Source organism: Notamacropus eugenii, chromosome 5 (assembly GCF_028372415.1).
Source record: "Notamacropus eugenii isolate mMacEug1 chromosome 5, mMacEug1.pri_v2, whole genome shotgun sequence".
Classification (NCBI taxonomy): Eukaryota; Metazoa; Chordata; class Mammalia; order Diprotodontia; family Macropodidae; genus Notamacropus; species Notamacropus eugenii.
Window position 1 is genome coordinate 163,573,479 of NC_092876.1, and position 21,613 is coordinate 163,595,091.

General features: G+C 38.0%; 1 protein-coding gene across 8 annotated transcripts in view; it reads right to left on the reverse strand.

Annotated features, from left to right (window-relative positions):
* AMOTL1 (angiomotin like 1) overlaps positions 1-21,613 on the reverse strand; it is a 254,288-nt gene that overhangs the window by 70,243 nt on the left and 162,432 nt on the right. For all 8 annotated transcript variants that reach the window (XM_072611308.1, XM_072611307.1, XM_072611309.1 and 5 more), the window contains one exon: positions 13,355-13,640. In XM_072611308.1, the coding sequence (XP_072467409.1) occupies positions 13,355-13,640 (286 nt within the window). The remainder of the gene's footprint in view (positions 1-13,354; positions 13,641-21,613) is intronic.

The following is a 21,613-nucleotide window of genomic DNA, read 5'->3' on the forward strand; positions in this document are numbered from 1 at the left end:
GATTCAAAAAAATATTCAATGTGTTAGATCTCTCTCTCTTCCATCTTTAGGCCATTTTCAAATGGTTTAAATATAGTAGACATGGCCCCTATTAGTTCATTCAAATTATTGACAAAAATGCTGAATAGCTAGAGCCATTAATAACAGATCTCTAGGTATCTGTGAGAAATCTCCATCCAAGTTCCCATCAGTTCCTTCATTCACTATTCTCTGGACTTGGTGATTCAGTTAGGAGTTCATTCAAATGTTTTATCATTGAGTCTACCTCTCTCTATTTTATCTATAATTATGTCATGCAAGATTTTGTCAAAAATCTTGATGAAATTCAGGTTTTCTCTCTCTCTCTCCCTATATATATATATGTATGTATGTATGTATACACACACACACACACACACAGAATTCTCCCGAAACACTGATCTATTGATCCAGTCAAAATAGGCAATGTCGTTGATCTAACATGACTTTATTGATGAATTTATGCTGGCTTTAAAGAATCACTATTTGCCTTTCTATGAGTCTTTTAACATATGTGTGCTTCTTACACATATGACATAAGAGCTTCTCACATACACAATATAAGCACCTTGTTATTTTTCCAAAAGTCTTTCTAAAGAACAATTTGCTATTCTGAGCACATCTAATCTAAGAGAACCCAAACAAACCAAACAAAACTTCACCAGTGATTTCCAAAATTTTTATTGAATACCCACATTGATAAAATATTTTTGAGCATGTTTCCTTAATATATGGATAGGAACAGGAACAAGATGTGTGATTTCATCAATACAAGGAACTAAGCTGAGGAAACTTTCTCCCAATATGGATCAGTACCTTCTCTGCAACACATAGCCTTACAGTTTACAAGAACACTTTAAGTGACTTTATATCACCCAGGCAGTTAACAATAGGGTCTGACATAAAATTCTGATATCTATTCTGGTCCAAAGCCATTTCCACAATGTCCCAGACCCTTCCAGACACAGAACTTTCAGAGAAATCATTTGACATGGTTCAAGATTGGATATAGCTCCTTTTTGCTTCTTTCCTCACTTAGTTCCTTCAATTATACATGTATGATAAGAAACTTCCTTGTTATTAGGAGTAAGCATTTAGCAGGTGAGATAACCTTTAATGGTCCTTGTAGCTCCATTCTTTTTCTTTTAATTAATTAAATTTATTTATTTTCAGTGTTCTACAATCACTACCACACAACCTAGGTTATTATTTTTCCCTCTCACCCTGAGCGGCATACAATTTTGTATAGGTTCTACTCGTACATTCCTATTAAATACATTTTCACTGTAGTCATGTTGTATTGAAGAATTAAAATGAGTGGGAGAAATCATCTAACAAACCAAAATGCAATACACATACATACATACATACACACACACACACACACACACACACACACACACACACACACAAATGATCTGCTACATTCTGTGACTGAATTCCATAGTTCTTTCTCTGGATGTGGAAGGCATTTTGTCTTAGAAGACCATTGGGAATTTTTTTTTAAGTCCTTGCATTGCAATGAAGTTCCAAGTCTACCAGAAAAAACTCTCACACACTGTGGTCATTGTCTAGCTCCATTCTTAATGATCCTTTAAATCCCTTTATAAGACAAATATTAGGGGTAAGAATAACCTATGTATAATTAGGATAAGAACATTAGGTCATATTTTACTCTCTATGGTAGTGAGGATTCTAGGAATATTTAACCATTATCCTATATGACTACATAGGAGAAAAAAGTTGTGTTTGTTATAATGGAGTTTAATTATACTTTATAGCAGATTTCGGTAAATCCTCCTCATCACAGATTAGATTATCTTCTGAGATTCCTTCCAGCTCTACATTCTATGATCCTAGAACATACATAGAAATAAGTGATAAAAAGTGGTGTAATGGATAGAGCACCAGTGCAGGAGTCAGGAGGACCTGAGTTCAAATCTCACCTCAGACACTTGACACTCACTAGCTGTGTGACCTTGGGCAAGTCACTTATCCCCAGTTGCCTCATCCTGAGTCATCTCCAGTCATCCTGATGAATATCTGGTCACTGGGTTCAGATGGCTCTGGAGGAGAAGTGAGGCTGATGACCTGCACAGCCCTCCCTCACTCAAAACAAGGTCAAGTGTAAGTCATGTCATTATTTCTCTGATGGCATGGTCTTCTTTGGCAACAAAGGATGAACACTCACACAATATGATGCACAAACTGATGGTCTCTTGCTTCTATATAACATAGGTGATTCTAGAGTAAGAGATCTAGTAAGACATTCTAGAGTTATTTAATCAGCCTTATGAGGTAGATTCAATTAAGAAAGGATCACTTTAAGCAATAGTGTTTAAATGACTTGCTCTGGGATCCTATAAGTAAAAACAGGGAAAAGTAGCATTTGTATTCATGTCTTACTAACTCCAAGCCTATTATTCTACCCATCATGCCATGAAGCAGAAGATACATTTTGGTTTTGGCTACTTCAAAGAATTAACATGTTAGATCATTATCATCATCATCATAGCTAACACATATAACACCTACTATGGACTGGGCACTATGCTAAGCACTGTACAAATATTATCTCCTTTGATCCTCATAACAATCCTTTGAAGCGGAGGCTTCTGGCTCAACATCCAAATTTCTAGTCTTCCAGTTGTTCCATTTAGACTATCTGGGATCATCTGGTCCTCTACCTGCCTCAAAAGGCCATGGTAGACTGTATCAATGGCAAAATGGTTAAGTATTTGGGGCTCTTCTGTACCAAGGTCTCCTTTAGACAAGATCATACAAATACAGAATCCAAGAATTCTGGGGTCAATTAATGCTATGCTATTCCATTTTATACTTAAAGACATTGAGACATAAAGAGGTGAAACTTCTTGCTCCAAATAACAAATAATCTAGCATCATCATGATGTCTGCTCCTGTAAACAGTGAAACTTTTCCAAAGAGAACCCCCCAAATGCAGAATTCTAAAGGATTAACCAGGGTTCTTTTCATCATAAGCACCTTTTTATTTTGTGTAAAGGTCTTCCTACAGCGCAGTCAGCTATTCTGAGCATGTTTCATTTCAGACAGCCTTCTCTGTTTTCTATATTGTGGACTGCTTGTTATGTAGCAGTAGAGGGTACAGCATGTCTTGAAACCATTTTCTAGTTTAACCACAAATTGTTATGCTTCCTTTCATTTTGTTTTCAAAAGAGGTAGCTCCAAGACACATCATCATTTATATGCTAATTTCTTTTCTTTTTTTTTTAAGGTGACCTTTGCTTTGGGCTACATACAGGCATGCCTCACTCTGACCACCTAATTCTAGTTTACTCACTCATTCATCCAACCTTTGGTTTACTAAGAAAGAGCATTGAATTTGGAGTCAGAAGAAGCAGTTTGAATCCAGGGTCTGGAATGACCAACCTGTATGACAATGGATAAGTAATTTCAATGCTCTACACCTAAATTTAACTATCTGCAAAGTGTGGGAGTTGGATTAAAACAAAAACTCTGCGAATCCAAAGCATGATACCAAGCATGATCCATAGGTCATGCAAAGAAACATAAGACATGGCCCCTGTCATCCTCAAGAAGAGCTCAAAAACAAGTAAAACAAAAGGCAAAAATGTTGTAAGTACCAGTAAAGGTACAAACAGAACACAGTTGGAGGTACACAGATTTAGGAACACACCAGTTAAACTACAGAAGAGCTACTTTATAGGAAATAATCATGAAATTCACTTGTAGAAACACAGGTCTAGAATATCAAGAGAAGTAATGAAAGACAAAAAACAGGAATGAAGGGAGTGTAATAACATTACTAGACCTCAAACTATATTGTAAAGCCAGAATCACCTAAACTGTTAAAAAAAATAGAAATATGGATCTATGGAGCAGAAGAGATAGACAAGGCAGAGAAAGAATAAAATACAGTAGCCCATTGTTCAATAAACCACAGACTACAAACAACTAAGAGAAGACTGCCCCATTCAGTAAGAAGTGCTGGGGACATGGAGAGAGCACTTTGGCAAGAAGCAGATTGAGACCAGATTTCTAGCCTGAAATTCATGAACTTATTTTTAAAATATATTGATAACTATATTTAGTTCATTGGTTTTCTCTGTAATCCTTTCTATTTTACTTTATGTATTTAAAAACTGTATTTTGAGAAGGAATCCATTGGCTCAACCAAACCTCCAGGTTAAAAACCACGGGTTTAGACCCTTCCACCACATGCCACAATAAGCTCCAAATGTCCATGTAGCCTCAATATAAAAAGTCACAACATTAAAGAACAAACAAACAAAATGAGGGGAGAATGGAAAGGATTATGTTTTATAATATGGCTATGGTGAGACTTCAAAACAAATGTTGTAAAGGGATAGTAGTCATCCTAAAAGTAAAATGCAATTATATAAATTTAAAATGCTTTTCCACAAACAAAACCAATATGGTAAGAATAAGGAGAGAAACTGATGACTGGTAGGAGTGGAGGGGAGAGAGAAATCTTCACATGAAATATCTCTGATAGAAGTCTAATAAGCAAGATCCGCAGGGAATTAACACAAATGTATAAGAACAAGTCATCCTATGATAGTCAATGGATACGAATGAAAGTTCTAAAAAGAAGGGAAGCAAATTGTCAAAAACTGTATGAAAGAATATTCTAAATAATAAGAGAAAGGCAAATTAAAACAATTTTAATATTTTACTTCATATATATTAAATTGGTAAAGATAAGAAGTTATGGCAACAATCAGTGTTGTAGGAATTATGGGAAGAGAAAACCATTAATATAGTGTTAAAGGTCTAACCTGATCCAATGATTCTGGGAAGACATTTAAAATTATGCAAGAAAAATCACTTTACTATTCATACCCTTTAACCTTGCCACCCCACTACTGGGAACATACTACATGGAGGTCAATGACAAAAAAATAAATAAAGATCCTACTATAATATTCATAGTAGCACTTCATGGGAGCAAAAAACATAACAAAACAAAAAACTGGATACGAAGTAGATATCTGTCAACTAAGGAAAGATCAAACAAATTATGCCTTTCAAATATAAAGGAATCACCGCAGCATGAGAGATCACAACTATGAAGAACTGAAGGAAATATGGAAAGGTGAATGAATGAATAAAGAGTGGAAAGAGTAGAACTACAAGAACAATATTTGCAATTATTGCTATAACGTTAAGCAATCCAAAAATGCCACAAATCAGATTAAATGCAAGGAGTGATCCTGGCCCTGGTGAAAAGAGCTAGAAAAATACCTCTTTTTTCCATGGAGAGATGGAGAACTAACTATAGGAGTGGAATGATCCTATAGTACCAGACTTCAGTCACTTTGTTGGGTGGAAACTGATTAAATTTTTCTTTGTTCCAAGGTAGATTTATATGGAGGGTAGGAACGTATTGGAAAATCATTCTAATTCTAAAAACACTTGAGAAAAATTGAAAAATTAAAATAGAATGATTTAAAAATGCTACTGGAAATCAGAAGCAGAGATTGAGAAAGATGACGAGCAAGCAGAACATAAGCTCTATCTTGAATGACAAAGAACGCTGACAAGCAAAGGGAGAGAGAAAGGGTATTTCAAGGGATAAAAATGACAAGAAAACACAAGAGAAGAGTAAAGCATGTTTGGGGAATAGGGGCAGTCCAGTTTGACTAGAGAATATAGTATATGACAGAGCAATTGGGAGATATGGCTGGAAGGATGGAGGAGACCAAGTCACAAGAGGCGTCCAGTGTCAGGCTAAAGACTTTAGATTTTATTCAAATAGGCAATAGAGAATCAAAGACGTTTTTGTATCATAGGTGGGACGTGGTAGTGACATCATAATGGCTGTGCACTAAAAAGGTCTACCTGGCAACAGTGTGAAGAATGGTTTGAAAGAGGGAAAAACTGAAAACATTGTTTCAGTCTCAAACTGAAGGCAAATTCCTCTACTTACACTGTCTAACTCATTCCCTCTTAGCTACTCCAGGTCCTCACTCCCTTAAATGCCCTTTTATGTGGGTGCTCTGATCAAAGGAATATAAATTTTGATCACTTATAACTCGCAAAATATCTTGGGGTTTGTGGGCTAGATTTTTTTTCTTCCCTATTTATTTATTCTAGCACTAAATTTTTTTAAACTGGGACAATTAACTCTTTTGTTTCATGTATTTTTCATTTATGATTTCTTGAAATATAGCTCTGGAAAACCAGGCTCTAATAAAGCTTATTGGGAGTCAAAAGGCCCTACATGACTATACATTTAAACCCAAACCACTCTGGCTGTCACTAATTGGTCAATGATAGGTCCCAGCCCAAGCCTCACTTGCTCATTGTTTGGGTTTTGCTGGCTCAGAGTGAGTATAAATAGTAAATGTTTCTCTTCTGGCCAGAAACTCTAAGGGTCTTCCCCTCCCAGATAGAGTCTTCTATGAAGGCAAACTAGGCTGGTTTTTTGCGTCAGTTCTTACTGAGCCTCTAACTGCAGACTGGGTATTGCCTCAGACAAACTGAGACCTGGGAAAGACTTTAGCTTAAAAAGGCCAAAGTCTCCCACTGCACCTAGGGCCACTGCCAGTCATCTTAGGCAATATCTTGACACTGGACCCAGATGGTTCTGGAGGAGAGAATAAAGCTGATGATTTTGGACAACTCTGCCTTATGTAAATCCAATTCACTTGCAAGTCAAGACATCACCCTCCTGATGTCACTAGTCCTGTTCTAGAACTAAGAATGAACAACAATGAACTCCTAATTATCAAACCCAAAGATAGGATTTGCCCCTCCCACCCCAAGTCCAAATCCTCTTTGCCTATCTGCATCTTCTAAAATATCCTCCTTGCTGGATCTTCATCTTCTCCTTGAGCCCTTAATGGGTCTCCACCAAATCAGAACTTGATCTCTTTCTCTTTAAACTCTTTCCCTTAGCATGAGATAATTTCCATGCCTTCAACTATCCCTTGCATAGAAAAAATTGCCAAACTGGTATCTCTGGTCTTGACCTGGTACAGAACTGAAGATTCATGTCTCCATATTCCTAGCTCAAGTCCTCATCTCCACCCGGATTTTTTACCAGCACTTCCAATTCAACTTGTCCAAAACTTGAGCTCATTTTTCTCCCTAAGCCTATTCTTCCTCTTTTGACTTCATCTGCGCTCCCATATTCATAAATTTGGAGCTATCTCCTCTACTTCTCATTTCCAAATGTGGGTCAGGTCCTATTGATTCCATCTCTTCAGACTCTCACATATCCCTTCTGCTCTCACTTCCATCACCTGAGTCCAGGCTTTCATGACTGTCTACTAAGACTATTGTAATAGCATCCATAAAGAATTTCCCTCCTCCTTTCTTTCACTCCTTCCATCAGTCTTTATACACCGCTAACAGAATAACTTTTCTTCCCATATACCTAGTACCACTACGCCCAGGGCCATCTCCAGTCATCCTTATCTATATCTTGCCACTGGACCTAGAGGAGAAAGTAAGGCTGGTGACTTTGCACAGCCCTCCCTCACTTAAATCCAATCCACTTGTATGCCATGGCATCACTTTCCTGATGTCATGGTCCTCTTCGACAATGAAGAACCAACAATTACAACAACACCCTGGTAACATCAACTCAAAAACCTTCAATGACTCCCTACTACTTGCAAAGTAAAGCTCCAGCTCTCTTGCTGAGTTGGTGTCTGGTGCCACCTACCTCTCCAGCTTTATCTCATATTACTGTCTCTCAAATATTCTGTGCTCCAACCAAACTAGACAGCTTTCTGTCACCTAAACATGCACCGTCCTGTCTGAAGTCCCTTTGTTCAACACTGTTTTCTACAATGCCTTCTCGTGCTGAATTCCTTCTTATCTTTTAAAGCCCAAATTAAATACCAACTCTTCTTTCTCACCCTTATTAGTTGGTAAAGACCTTGCCCTTCATCCTGAATATAGTATTTTAGGTTTTTTTTTAACTCTTTAATTTACATATCAATACATATATATTGCTTCTATTGACTTGGTCGCTTATCCCCCATTAGACTATAAGCTTCTATAAGTTTTTTTTACTTTTTTATTGATGTTAGCAATTATTACCAACCTCAGCTCATTATTATTTCTGATAATGATAATAGCTAATATTTAAGGTTTGCAAAATGCTTTATATAAATGGTTTCATTTGATTCTTATCACTATCCAGTGAGATAAGAGCTAATAGGATTATTATTCCATTTTTACAGATGAGGAAACAGCCTGAACAAGGTTAAAAGAATTCAAACTTACCAAAATGTCATAGATCAAGTTCATTTTGCAATTTGCAGAATTCAAGGCTAAACATAATTTTGACCTGCATATAAAATGTAGTTCTAATCAAAATCTCTTGGGAATCCTGTAGACAGGGTTAAGGCAGGAAAAAAATGAACAATAAGAAATTGTGAAGAAAAGGAGTGTCTTTTGTGAATTTGGGAGCTTGCTTTCAGTATTTTTTTTCTTTTCTACATGAAAACTGGAATATATTCCACTGAATTCAACTTTCAAAGAGTCTCAGTCATGTCTAGGTGTAGGTTTTTTTTTGGGGGGGGGGTTAGGGGGTTGTCAATATTTATTCAAGACCATATTCTCTTTCTCCTCTTCCTCTTTTATGGAAACATATATTTAGAGCTCAAAGGAATCTTAGAAGTCAATGAGTCCATCTCCCTCATTTCAGAGATGACAAACCACAGAAGGTTTTAAGCATAGGCAGAGTTGTTAAGTGACTTATCCAGGTTCACAGCTAAGTGTACGAGGTAGGATTTGAACCTATTTCCTCCTGACTACAATTCCAGTGCCCTATCTACCACACTAGGCTGTCTCTTCCTGTATAATCTGGAAACAATATGATTCGTAGCTTTCCTAGCTAATTAGAAACTGAACAGAGCACCTTAGCAATAAAGGAGCCAGAGATCTTACACATGTCCTTAAAGTCATTTTATAGCATGCATGTCTCCTAGATAAAAGTGGGTGGGATGAGGAGTTAGAAAGACGATCACTTTGGTCCAAATAGTCAATAACTCGCCAGTGTTGGACTAGAAGACATAGTGGATCTCTTCTAAGATGATCCTGGTATCCTCTAAATTAATCTTCACATCAGTAGGTAATAGAAGTAAAATAAGCAGGGTCAAAGACTAAAATAGTCCTCTTCATTGAAGGTCTTCAAGGGGGAAATGGAGGATTATTTCTTAGGGATCCTATGAAGAAGACACCTCTTCCAGTACAGGTTGGACCAGATGCATGATTTCCAAATTCCTCCTTGGATATTCCAATGGCACTCTCAACCTCAACATGTCCAAAACTGAGCTACTCACCATGTTCCTCCCCAAAACTGTTCCTTCTTATTCATTTCTGTCCATAACACTACCATCCTCCTAATCATCTAGGTGGGTCCTATACTGAACATCTCAGAGGCTTCACTGACTCTCCCCTCTCCCACATCTCCCACATCTCCCACATCTTCATACCAAGTCAATTTTAGAGTCTTATGGATTCTTCTTCTGCAGTCTTTTCCCTTTCTGACTCCACCTTCCTATTCGAATTATAAACCTCCTATTTGATGCTCTCCAAATAAATTCTGTAGTCTACTAAGCCTACACTTGATTATATACAGTATTGTGTTTAGAGTCAGAAAGAACTGTAGACTAATTAGTTCTCTAATTTAACCTTCCTGGGCCTCAGTTCTGTCACCAGTAAAAATGAAGGGGTTGGATTCAATGACCTATAAGGTCCCTTTAAGCTCTAAATCTATGACCCCATGACTTTTAGGATGACACTTCTCATGCAGTTCTGAAAAGGGGAGGGCTAGAACTAGAATGATTTCAATCCATTGGAAGCTACGTAAATGACAGGCTAGGAAGAGCTCCAGAGCCTCTGGCCTACAGTTGCTGACAGCAACAACACTAGGCCAAGGACAAGTCAAAACTTGACTTTTAAAATTCAATTTGGCCCATGTGCCGAGTCAATGAAATACAGGCATCTGGAACAGGCAAGAAACTGAGAAAGCTTGGGAGAGAGGACAAAAGAACTTATTAATTTCATAGGAATTGAGAACTAGAAAAAGCTTTCACGATCATCTAGTGAACCTCCTTAATTTCTAGTTTAGGGAACTAACACTCAGAGAGAGAAGGGACTTATTTACCTAAGGTAAAAGCTAAGAAAGTATAGGGCTAAGATTCAAACCAGGTGATCTGATATCAAATCCCATCTTCTTTCCACTACATCAGACTGACTAGTCAACATATTCATCATCAGAGGCTTTCAAAACTCTCTCATCAACATCTGTCCCATTGTCCTGTATGGGGAAACTGAGTTACCAAGAAGTTAAGTGAGTTGCTCAGACTTGTATTGTGAGTCATAGACCAAGGAAGAAATAGTGTGAAGCTCTCTCAACACCTGGTCCCTCCCTATAATCATTCAACCACATTCCATGAGCCAGATTTTACCCTCAGATGGGTCTATGCAAGGCCTATCTGCCACAGATTAGGGGAAAGAAAGAGATACTTGGAAAATGCTGAGTCAATCCATCACTAATCTCAGGCCACACTAAATGAAGGCCCTACCCCAAAAGCTTTCAGAGGCAAGCTGAAGCCTGAAGAGGGAGCTGACTAAAAATCATGTGACAGCAACAGCATTTACAATACCATATGACTATATCTAAGTATAGTAGACTATATCTACTGTTATCTGATGCTCCATATTTGCCTCTGGATCAGTAAGTATCTTCCTCTAACCAAAGCTAGCCACAGTGACAGGAGCCAAGCCTGGCCTTACCACACTCACATGGCAATCCCAGATACCCTAACAGTCATGCTCATATGAGCATGACAAGAGCTTACATGGGCTGCGAATGCCTAGATTGGACCATCAGTCATGGGGAAAGCTCCAGTCTCTTAGTATGCGGCTTCTGAGGGCACTCAGCACATACCAGGCTCTTTTGTGAAAGTCCTGATCAGAAAGAAACAACCTCCTCAACCAATACAAGTTCGTAAATGTGCAATAAATGTCCAGCAGGGAAAAAAATGGGCAAGTTAAATGGATTAACTGTCAAGGCACTCATTTGACAATGGTTCTTGGAAAGGTAAAGCCTGTATTGGCCTCCGTCCTTGTCTCTATTTACAAATGTCTTTTTCCTTCCTAAGCCTAGGGCAGGCACTCAGTAAGACTCTTAGGTCTGCTTGATTATCTCATAGTCATCTCCTGACCATAAGGTCAATCCTTCAGCAGGGAGCTTGAGTGATCTCTCCTCTTTGAAGCTGTAAACGAATACCTGTCTACCATTCTAGACCTATGTCTTCCCTTAACTTCTCCAACGCCACCTGCAACACATAAAATGTGCTACCCACAGGGGTCAAAGTAAAATCTCAGTTTGGCAATGGCTTATTCAAGCAAGAGAACATTGCATTAGGGGTTAGGAGACCTGGTTTTTAGTTCTCTCTCTGTTACTAAAGAATTATATAAACTTGGGTAAATCATTTTACTTATCTAGACTTCAGTTTCTCACTAAAATAACCCTTCTTTGCAGACATGGGGAATCATGGGTATGGCACAGTGCATTTACTATCAGACTCGATTGAAGTGTTGGTGGGTTGGAATGAAATGCTTTTCTCGCCTTTTTCTTTCTTATTCTTTGCTTTTCCAAAGGATGGTTCATTGGGTGAGGAAGTAGATTTAACTGGAAATGAAGGTAATATTAAAAATTAATTTTTTTAATGTAAGCTGCTTAAAGTCAGGGCTTTTAAGCTTTTGTGTTTGTGTTAACTAGTACCTAGCACAGACTTTGCAAATGGTAGGTGTTTGACAAATATGTGTTCAATTAGGGGAAAAACTGAAATGTTTGACTTCTCAGGTCCCTTCTGGATTACCAGTTCTCTGAATTTATAAATACCTGCACACACTGGACAAGAAGAGCTAACACAGATACAACAATTGCAGCTTTACAAGAGTTCCTTCACAACTCCAAGAGGTATGCAGTGTAAAAATGACCATCGCATTTTACAGAGGAGGCAGCTTAGGCTCTGAGAAGGTTAAGTAATTTGCCCAAGAGCCTAAAACTGATGAATCTTTAAAATGGGATTTGAATCCAAGTCTTTTGATTCTTAAGACCAGAACTGTGGTCTCAAGAAAAAAAAGTGAGGGTCCATTTAGGAAGAATGACTGTTTAGGGGAAGAACCTTAATATACTGGAAGGAAAGAACACTGGACCTGGGTTTGAGGTCCAACTCTACCATTTACTAGCTGTGCTAGCCTAGAAAAATCACCTCACCTTTCTAGTCCTTAATTTTCTCCTCTTTAAAATTTATGGGTTGAACTAGATGATGTCTGAAGACCTCTTCTAATAAAAGATTTGCAAAACACTTCACATAATTTATCTCCTTCAATCTTCACAACAGCCCTGTGAGATAGATGCTATTACTCCCATTTTACAGATGATGAAACCAAGGCTCAGCAAAGTTAAATGACTTGTCCAGGATCACACAGCTAGTAAGTAACAGAGGAAGGATCTGAACTCAGGTTTTCCTTCCTCCAAAACTAACAGTCTAGCCTTGATGCCACTGAGCTCAGACAGTCTATAATTCTGAGAGTTAGCCCATGGAACCAGGGACAGAAAGAAGGCATTTGCTTCAGATCAGCTGACTGAAAACTTGAGGCTTTAGGCACCAGATGACTCTCTCTTGGGACTCACTAACAATTAAGTTTGGGAGGTATGGTTTTCTAGTATTTAGAAAAACAACTGATCATCTTCAGTAATAATGGCTGGCATTTCTTATAGGGTCTATAAAGCCTTTCCCATAAATCATCTCATTATCTCATAACAGTTGCCAGGTGAGATGAATATCACAGGTATTATTTTCCCCATTTTACAAAATGAGGAAACTAATGCCTAGAGATGTGAAAGGATTTGCTCATAGTTACACAAGTAATAAGGGCAGCTAGGTAGTGCAGTCACCTGGAATCAGGAAGACCTGAGTTCAAATCCAGTCTCAGACATTAGCTATATGACCCTGGGCAAGTCACTTAACCCTGTTTGCCTCAGTTTCCTCATCTATAAAATGAGCTGGAGAAGGAAATGGCAAACCACTCTGGTATCTTTGCCAAGACAACCCTCCCCCCAAAAAAGGCAGTCAAGAGGAGTTGGACATAACTAAAATGCTTAGACAACAACAACACCACACAGGTAATAAGTGTCAGAGGTAGGATTTGATTTATTCCAGTTGTTCCATTACACCACACTGTCTCTCAATAAGAAGATAAATAATGCCCCACCCTCTCAAATTCTCATGCCAAAGAATATTTCCTCTCCCCTTCCTCCCCAAAGTCAGATACGTACCTTCTGAAGTTTGTCAGCTTTGTCATAATAGCCCTCAATTTCCTGGCGGAGCACCCGGTTCTCCTCAGATAGGATTGCCACCATCTGCTGTGCGCGCTCCACAATGGCAAAAGCTTCGGGGCCAAGCTGCTGGCCCGGGGGAGTGGCAGGCGGAGGCTGCTGGGGCAACATTGCCAATGGGAGGGGAGGGGGCATGACTGAATGCAGCGGGCCACTGATAGAGGAGGCCTGGGAGGACATAGGGCTGTGCTGCTGCATCGACGGGTAGGGGAGTTGGCATGGCCGGCTGAAAGCAAAGGAAAAGAAAAGCATTAGTCAGCCCCCAGAGGAAATGGTGGGAGCAGGAAAGCAGAAATCACAATTTGTGCCCTCCCTATCTCTGGACATCAAAGCATTGCTGAATGCTAAGGGAGACCACACTAGACTCTCAGTGGGAGAGAAGGAAGGACAATCATCTGATAGAACAGAAGACTGCCCAGAACCTTAAGGGCAACCTGGTAACTGAGCCCAGGAATTTCAGGTCCCAGTTGAGAATCATTCCTTCTATCACTGCCTTTTTTTCTTCTTTAAAAAAAATTATACTGATTTTTTTTGGTTTTTTATCAGTATCTTTTTTTAAAAAAAATTTCTCTTCCTCTTCCCTCAACTCAGAAATCCAAGCCTTGAAACAAGAAGAAAAAAGGAGAAAAAAAAAAGCAGTTCAGTAAAATTAACAAACACACCAACTGAGTTTGACAGTTTATATGACGTTTATGTGATGTTCCAAACCCATAGTCCTCCAATTTCTGCAAAGAAGAGAAGAAGGTTCACAATCTTTTCCATAGCAAGGCTCACATATTGTCTCATTATAACAGCATCTGTGTCCTTCTGCCCATCTGCCCCTAAATAACCAACAAGCATTTGTCAACCCTACCATGTATCAGACACTGTCCTCGGTACTGATGACATAAAGACAAAAGCAAAACTGACCCCTCTTCTCAAGAAGCTCATATTCTAACAGAAGAAACAAAACAGAAGTGGATGGAGAATATTGACAAAATAAATACAAGGTAGTTTGGGGAGGGAGGAAGCTGTCCATCGAAGGAAGGAAAAGGAATGGACATCAGGAAAGACTTCCTGTAGAAGCTGGCATTTTGGCTGAGTTTTGAAAGAAAGTGGGGATTCAAGAGGCAGAGGGGAAGAGGGATGGCATTCTAGACATATGTCTATGCCTCTTAGAACACTCCTGGGCTCAGTGCAAGAACTATCTCTTCCAAAAAACCTTTCCTGATCCCTGCAATAGAAAGCATAATCTCTCTGCCACCCAAGTCTTTGAAATGACTTTACAATCTTTGAACTGACTTTACATAAGATCATAGATTTAGAGCTAGAAGGGACCTTAGAAGTCATTAATTCCAACCCCTCTGTTTTACAGATAAGGAAACCGAGGCACAAAGTGACTTGTGCAGGGTCACACAGCTTATAAGTGACTCCAAATCCAGGGCTTTATGCACATATGTCACCTAGCTGCATTTGGTTTGTATTAACTTGCATACAGTTTCTCCATAGATGAATGTAAGCTTTTTCAGAGCAGAGACCATTTTTGCTTTTGTCCTACTTATTTAGTTGATGTATACCAGACTCTATAAAGACCAGAAAGTCCAGGGTATTGGAGACAAAGAGCTGGGAGGGACCTTAAAAGTCATTTTGTTCAGCCTCCACATTTTACAGTTCAAGAAACTAAGGCCCCCAAAGGTTAAGAGATATACTCAGCATAAAAAAAGGTTAACAAGTAAGTAGCAGATAAAGGGTATATGCTGTGTCCCGCCAGAAAAAAATAAGCTCTTTGAAGGTGGGGACCCTTTTTTTGGAAGTGGGGGGAGTCTTTGTAGACCTTATACTAACCATGGTAGTAGAAATTTAACAAATATTTGTTGAATTGCACTGAATGAATTACAGCCAAGTTTTTTTGCTGGTATGGTGTTAACACTTCACTGCAGTGTGGAGGAGGCATTTCCTTGTGGGGTACCCTTCCGGAGCAGAGGGAATCTTTCTTTAGTCTGCCTTTCCTGTCAGGCCAGCTCCCATAATCTTTACATAACTGGGATACAAGGTAGCCAGAAGAGGTAGAGAAAAGTAGAATTTCTTGTTTCCTTAGGAAGGTCCAACCCTTCAAAGAGTCCTCCAATTGTAGAAAGGAATGCTATCAACAGGAAGATTCATAGACTGGTTTTCCATATTGCATCACTACTTGGCTTTTCTTTGGGAAATCAAGTGTGTCCATATTCTAGTGAATGATGGACCATGTTCAAATGAGGAAACATGTTTTTGTCCATGAATATACATATCTGTATGTTCATATGTATCTGCAGAGACATTACATCTCAGGTCAGAAGGGCTGAGATATCTTTTTCTTGAGCCCTCTTTAAAAGAGCAAGCCGTCTCTCTCATATATTATGGGAACTCTTTGGAGGAATGAATCAAACCTGTCGGTTCTGTAGACCTGAATAAGCACATTCCTGAAGATTGTCTGAATCTTATAATAGGGTGTGGGATTTTTTGCAAAAGAGGCTACACCTGGCAACCCATTTTACTACTACCTTAGGTTTAAAGGCAAAGAAAGGCCCCTTTCCCAAACCCTAGTGAGTAAGCTTGCTGTTCTGGTAGTATGGGATCCTTTCCCCATAAAGAAGACGTGAGGGATGGTGCTGTTTCCTGTGGAGGATGATAGAACAACCCAGAATCTGAACTCGGGGCTGCACAGCATGCCTGAGCACATTTTCATGGATCTGCCCCATGCTTTATCCAGGCCCATTTCACCTAGCTTTGACTGATGACCTGCGGCTCTGGTATTTTTATTCATGAATATTTTATTTATGGACAAGTTGGATACTGCTTCATTGTCTGAGGAATCCTGTCATTCACATTTGGTTACATGGCAATAAAAAAAACTAATCATGGGCACTGAGACAAAAATAAAGTTAATTCTTTAATCCTAAAGTAGTTCCCATGCCTCTTGACTGCAGAGACAGGGTCTTCAATTCAGCAAACATTTGTTTGGATTATAATAAGTGCCTAATAAATGCCTTTTGCTTGACTGATTGATCTATCTGGGTGTAGAGCAAGGTGCTAATAACCCAGGAAGATATAAAGTTTGAGAGGAGAGTTGTCTCTGCCTTCAAAGAGGATATAGGCCAAATCCAGGTTAAATCTCATACACAAATAACTAAAGTGCTAAGTACATTACAAACACATCAGGGGGGTCCAAGTAAGTGCCCCCTAAAATGTGAGGGGGAAAAGGGTCATACTGATGAAAGATGAGGGGAATCAGGGAAAATCTTAAGGAAGTGGCATTTGAACTGAGCTTTAAAAGACAGGGAGGAACTCTCCAAGAAGCAATTTGAATTGGAGGCAGACCACCCAGTTCCTATTATCTACTCAGCAAAACCTTGACGTTCTCACCAGACAGAATAATGAGAGATAAATACAATGAGAAACTACAGTAAATGACTTTTTTCTGACATTAGCACTACATAAAAAGTGACCCAGAAGTCCATGGCCATCAACCAAGGCATCCTAAGTGCAGGGTTGTCTTCCAGTGTGACCAGATTCAGTCCAGGGACATAGTTAGACTACAAGTATTTAGACTATCAACAGGAAGATTCATAGACTGGTTTTCCATTTTGCATAACTACTTGGCTTTTCTTTGGGAAATCAAGTGTGTCCAAATACTACAAGGTTCTGTGTCTGGAGGAAGCAAGAGTGGAAGGCCCCTGAGAAATATTCAGAAGGGTCAGAAAATCCAAGGGGGGAGACTTTGGGAGCTCCCCAGCATTTACAAGTGAATAATAGCAAATATGTAAAAAAACAAACAATTTCTATGCTATATAAATGGTTAGCAAAATCATAGAAAACCAGTAGCTTACCAGGCTCATTTTGTGAGACACATAGAGCTTGATAATCAAAGAGGGTAGATATAAATCAATAATAATAATACATACAGATAATCATATAACATCACTAATAATAACAAATAGTTATAGAGCTTTAAGGTTTTGCAGAGATGGAAAAAATTAGCAGTGACTATAACAATATATTTCTAAAAGTATTCCTTTTGACTGTGTTGGATTTTTACCAGGAATACAAGGATGGTTCAATCTTGGAAACACTAAAACCATAATCAATCTTATTAGTAACAAAAAATAATAAAAATAGCATGCTCCTATCAGCAGATAGAAGAGCACTCAATTATATAAAAACACTCAAAAGCTAGATACTATATAAAAGAACTTTTCTTACCATGCTAAAGAGAATCCACCTAAATTCAAAAGCCAGCATTATTTGTATGGAAAAATACCAAAAGCTTTCCCAATAGGAACAGGAGTAAATCAAGGATGTCCACTATCTGCATTATTATTTTATAAATTACTGAAGATGCTTGGAGGCATCTAGGTGGTACAGTGAATAGAGCTCCAGGCCTGGAATCAGGAAAACTCATCTTTATGAGTTCAAATCCGGCCGTAGACATTTACTAGTTGTGTGAGCCCGAGTCTCAGTTTCCTTATCTATAAAATGAGCTGGAGAAGGAAATAGCAAAACACTTCAGTGTCCTTGCCAAGAAAACCCCAGCTGAAAAGCAAATGAACAAAAAATATACTAGCTATGGCAAGAAGACAAGAAAGAAATAAAAAAAATCAATAGCCTCCTTGAAAAAATTTCAAAATCACTAATAATTAGAAAAAAAAGCAATTTAAAACAGCTAGCAAAGAGATGCTAAAAGACTGGAAAACTCATCATTAGGGATATAAAAAGGCATGTTAGTGTTAATGTTCACTGTTAGTAAAACTAGAAAACAATTTGGAATGATGCCAGAAAAGTGATTAACCAGTTTATACCTTTTGATCTAGAGATTACTTACTGGGTTTAAATCTTAGAAGCTATTGACAGCAAAGAATGACATCACAGGTACAAAAAGGTTCAGAGTGGCATCATCTGTGATAACAAAATACTGGGAATAAAACATGTGCCTGATGATTGTGAAATGGCATATGAATGTAATAGGATATTACTGTGTCATGAGGTATGATGAATATTATGAATAAGAGAAACATGGGCAGAAGAAGAGATGCAAGATTACAGAAAGCAGAGCCAAAGAACATTATATACAGTGATTAAAGTAACATAAATCAAGGATAAGCAACAAAATTCTAATCAAATACAATATACACTCCTTTCTATTAACAATCAATAAACTAATTTTTGCAAGAATTTACTTTGCAAGGGAGGGGAGAGGTCTTACAAGGTGGGGAAGGTATTGAAATTTTCAAATAAAAAAAAAAGAAATTTTCAAATAAAAAAAGTCTCAATTAATTTAATTCCTTCTGAGCTTGTTTGAACACATCTTCTACCATCTCTTTATCAAACTGTGGCTGAGTCAATTTAATGTAAATTATTTACATCAAGAAAATTATACTTAAATTACTGCTGAAACTGAAGTTTGGTATTTGTAATTCCATTAGATAATTACAATTTCTTAAAATTTAACTCTAAAAAATGTGACTTCAAAAGAATCTGTTATTCTGCTCAGATTCTCAGTGAAGAAAATGAGTATCCATGATGGAAAATGCTATCCACATCCAGAAAAAGAACTATGGGGTTTGAATGTAGATCAAAGCATATTATTTGCTCTCTTTTTTGTTATTTGTTTCTTCTTTCTCATGGTTTCTCCCATTGGTTCTAATTCTTCTTTACAATATGACTAATGTGAAAATAGGTTTAATATGAAAGTATATGTAGAACCTATGCCTTGGGATGAGGGAGGGGAGAGTCGGGGAGAAAATTTGAAACTCAGAATCTTATGGAAGTGAATGTTGAAAACTCAAAATAAATAAATTTATTTTAAAAAAGAAAATGACTATCATTTTCATGTCATATTTGTATGTGATCCTTTTTTAAATAGCTTGGCACATGAGAGAAGACAAACTTAGTGGCATATATGAAATGATCCCAGGAATCACATTTTATAAACTTCCCTCACAACTACCCTGTGAGGTAAATGGTACAAATATAATCACCTTCATCCTACAGATGAGGATGCAGAGGTTAAAAAGCATACATTACTCATCAAGGTCGCACAATATGGAGAATAGAAAACATGAGTAGAATTTAAATGTAAGTCCCCAGACTCCAAGTCCAGTGGTGTCTTCATTACCTCAGTCCCTGACTCAAAAGTAATTACCACTTCTTCTGACAATTCATTGGCTACCTGATGGACTGATTTTTGGTACAATGAAAAAAAAGTGCTAGACCCGAAGTTAGGGGTTCAGATCCTGCCTTTGACTCCTAATGCCTCTGCGATCTTGGGCAAGTCATAATTTCTCTGGGACTCAGTTTCCCCTTTTGTAAAATGTGGGGTAGGACTAGATGGTCTCTAAAGTACCTTCCAGCTGGAAATTTAAGACCTTGTGATCCTATGCTATTTAAATATTTTACTATTTAACTTTCACATGTTTATGTTATCTCTCCAACTAGATTATTTGTTCCTTAAGGATAGAAATTCATTTTTATTCTGTACCCCCAACAGCGTTATGAAGGAACCTGCCTTGTTCCCCATAGTAGTTCTACTACTTTATTTTGTTCTTCTTAACAGCTTTGTTCATGGCTTCTATTTTTATGTCACAGTCATTGCTGTATCTACTCCTTCCACAATCACCCTATAAAATGTTCCCAAAAACAAACACTGATGCAAAATGAACCAATACAGCAACCAGATCTGACAATGTATGTAATATTCTACCCCATTTCCCCCCACCTATTCCCTCTAAAAACAGGATGCTACATTTCCTCTTCTCTTTTCCAAGACCAACTCTGATAACTGTAATTGTATCTGGAGATTTGTTTTATCCTTAATTCTGAGAATAAAGGTTGGCAATCAGGAGATAAAGCAAGCCTCCATTAGGAAAACTCTCCATGTTTTTTGCTAGGAAGATAGTTAAATATAAATAAATAAATGCAATTCTTAGGCTCCTGAAATATAGAATTGCCTTTATGTCATTCTCAGATCAAAACCCTAGCCTTGGGTTTTCTCCATCTAGATTATAAAACGGCGAAGAAAAGGTAGAATTACTGTGTTTACATCAAGAGAAATGCTCAAAAGATCACCCCAAAACCAAGAATCCAGTTCCTACAATCCTGCCCACCCCCTGGCCCTAAGGCACAACAAGCATTCCTAAAACAATCCCTCAGCTTGTGGAACTCCCCTAATTATACAAGGAAGGAGTCAGAATGTCTCCTCTTCATCTTCACTAGGCATTTTAGCTACAAAGATATGTTTGGCCACATAACACATGCCCAAGGCCAGCCCAAAGTAAAAACTGTGAAGGGAGAAAAACTATACTGCTGTTGTTGCTTTAATCAAAGTTGGTTTTCATTGATCCTAGCATCCAGGAAAGCTGTCGTCTGGGTGCTGAGCACTCAAGTCTTCTAGTTCTGGGGTAACAACTAATTTAACACTCCATCAGACAAACTTTGAATGGGACAGATAAAGGGTAAAGTTTGGAAGGAATTGGATAGATTCACTTTCCTCTCTCCGGCAATGTATGTATGTATATATAATATATATGTGCGTATGTATATGTGTATATATATGGGGGTATGTATGCACATATGTTTGTATATGTGTACATGTATATCTGGTGTGTATGTGTGTGTGTATATGTGTGTATATGTATATATATATGTAGTGTGTGTATAATTCTACATAGATTCCCCATTGGATTAAAGAATAAAATACACACATACATATCCCTATATGCACACACGCATATATATTAAATATGTGTGATATATATGTACTATGTATATCTGAACATACAGGACACCTATATCTCTGTGTACAGTATTATATCTGCATATATAGTATGTATGTATACACATTTTATGCATACATATGTATACACATATGTATATGTATATATATGTATATACATGTATACAATTCCAACAATGTATTTCATTATCAAATCCAATGGGGAATCTATTATGGGAATGATACACCACATTCTTATGGCCTTTGTATATCTTGATCCAAAGCTTCCCCTAGGACAATGAAATTCAAACCAGATTGAAGAGTTGGAGGGGACCGCAGACACCATGAAGTCCAACCAATATCTAAATGAAAGAAACCCTTTGACAATACCATCACCAAGCACTCCTCTAGCATTTACTTGAAGGCCTCCAGTGATAGAGAACTCATTTCCCCTGAGATACTTCTGGATATCT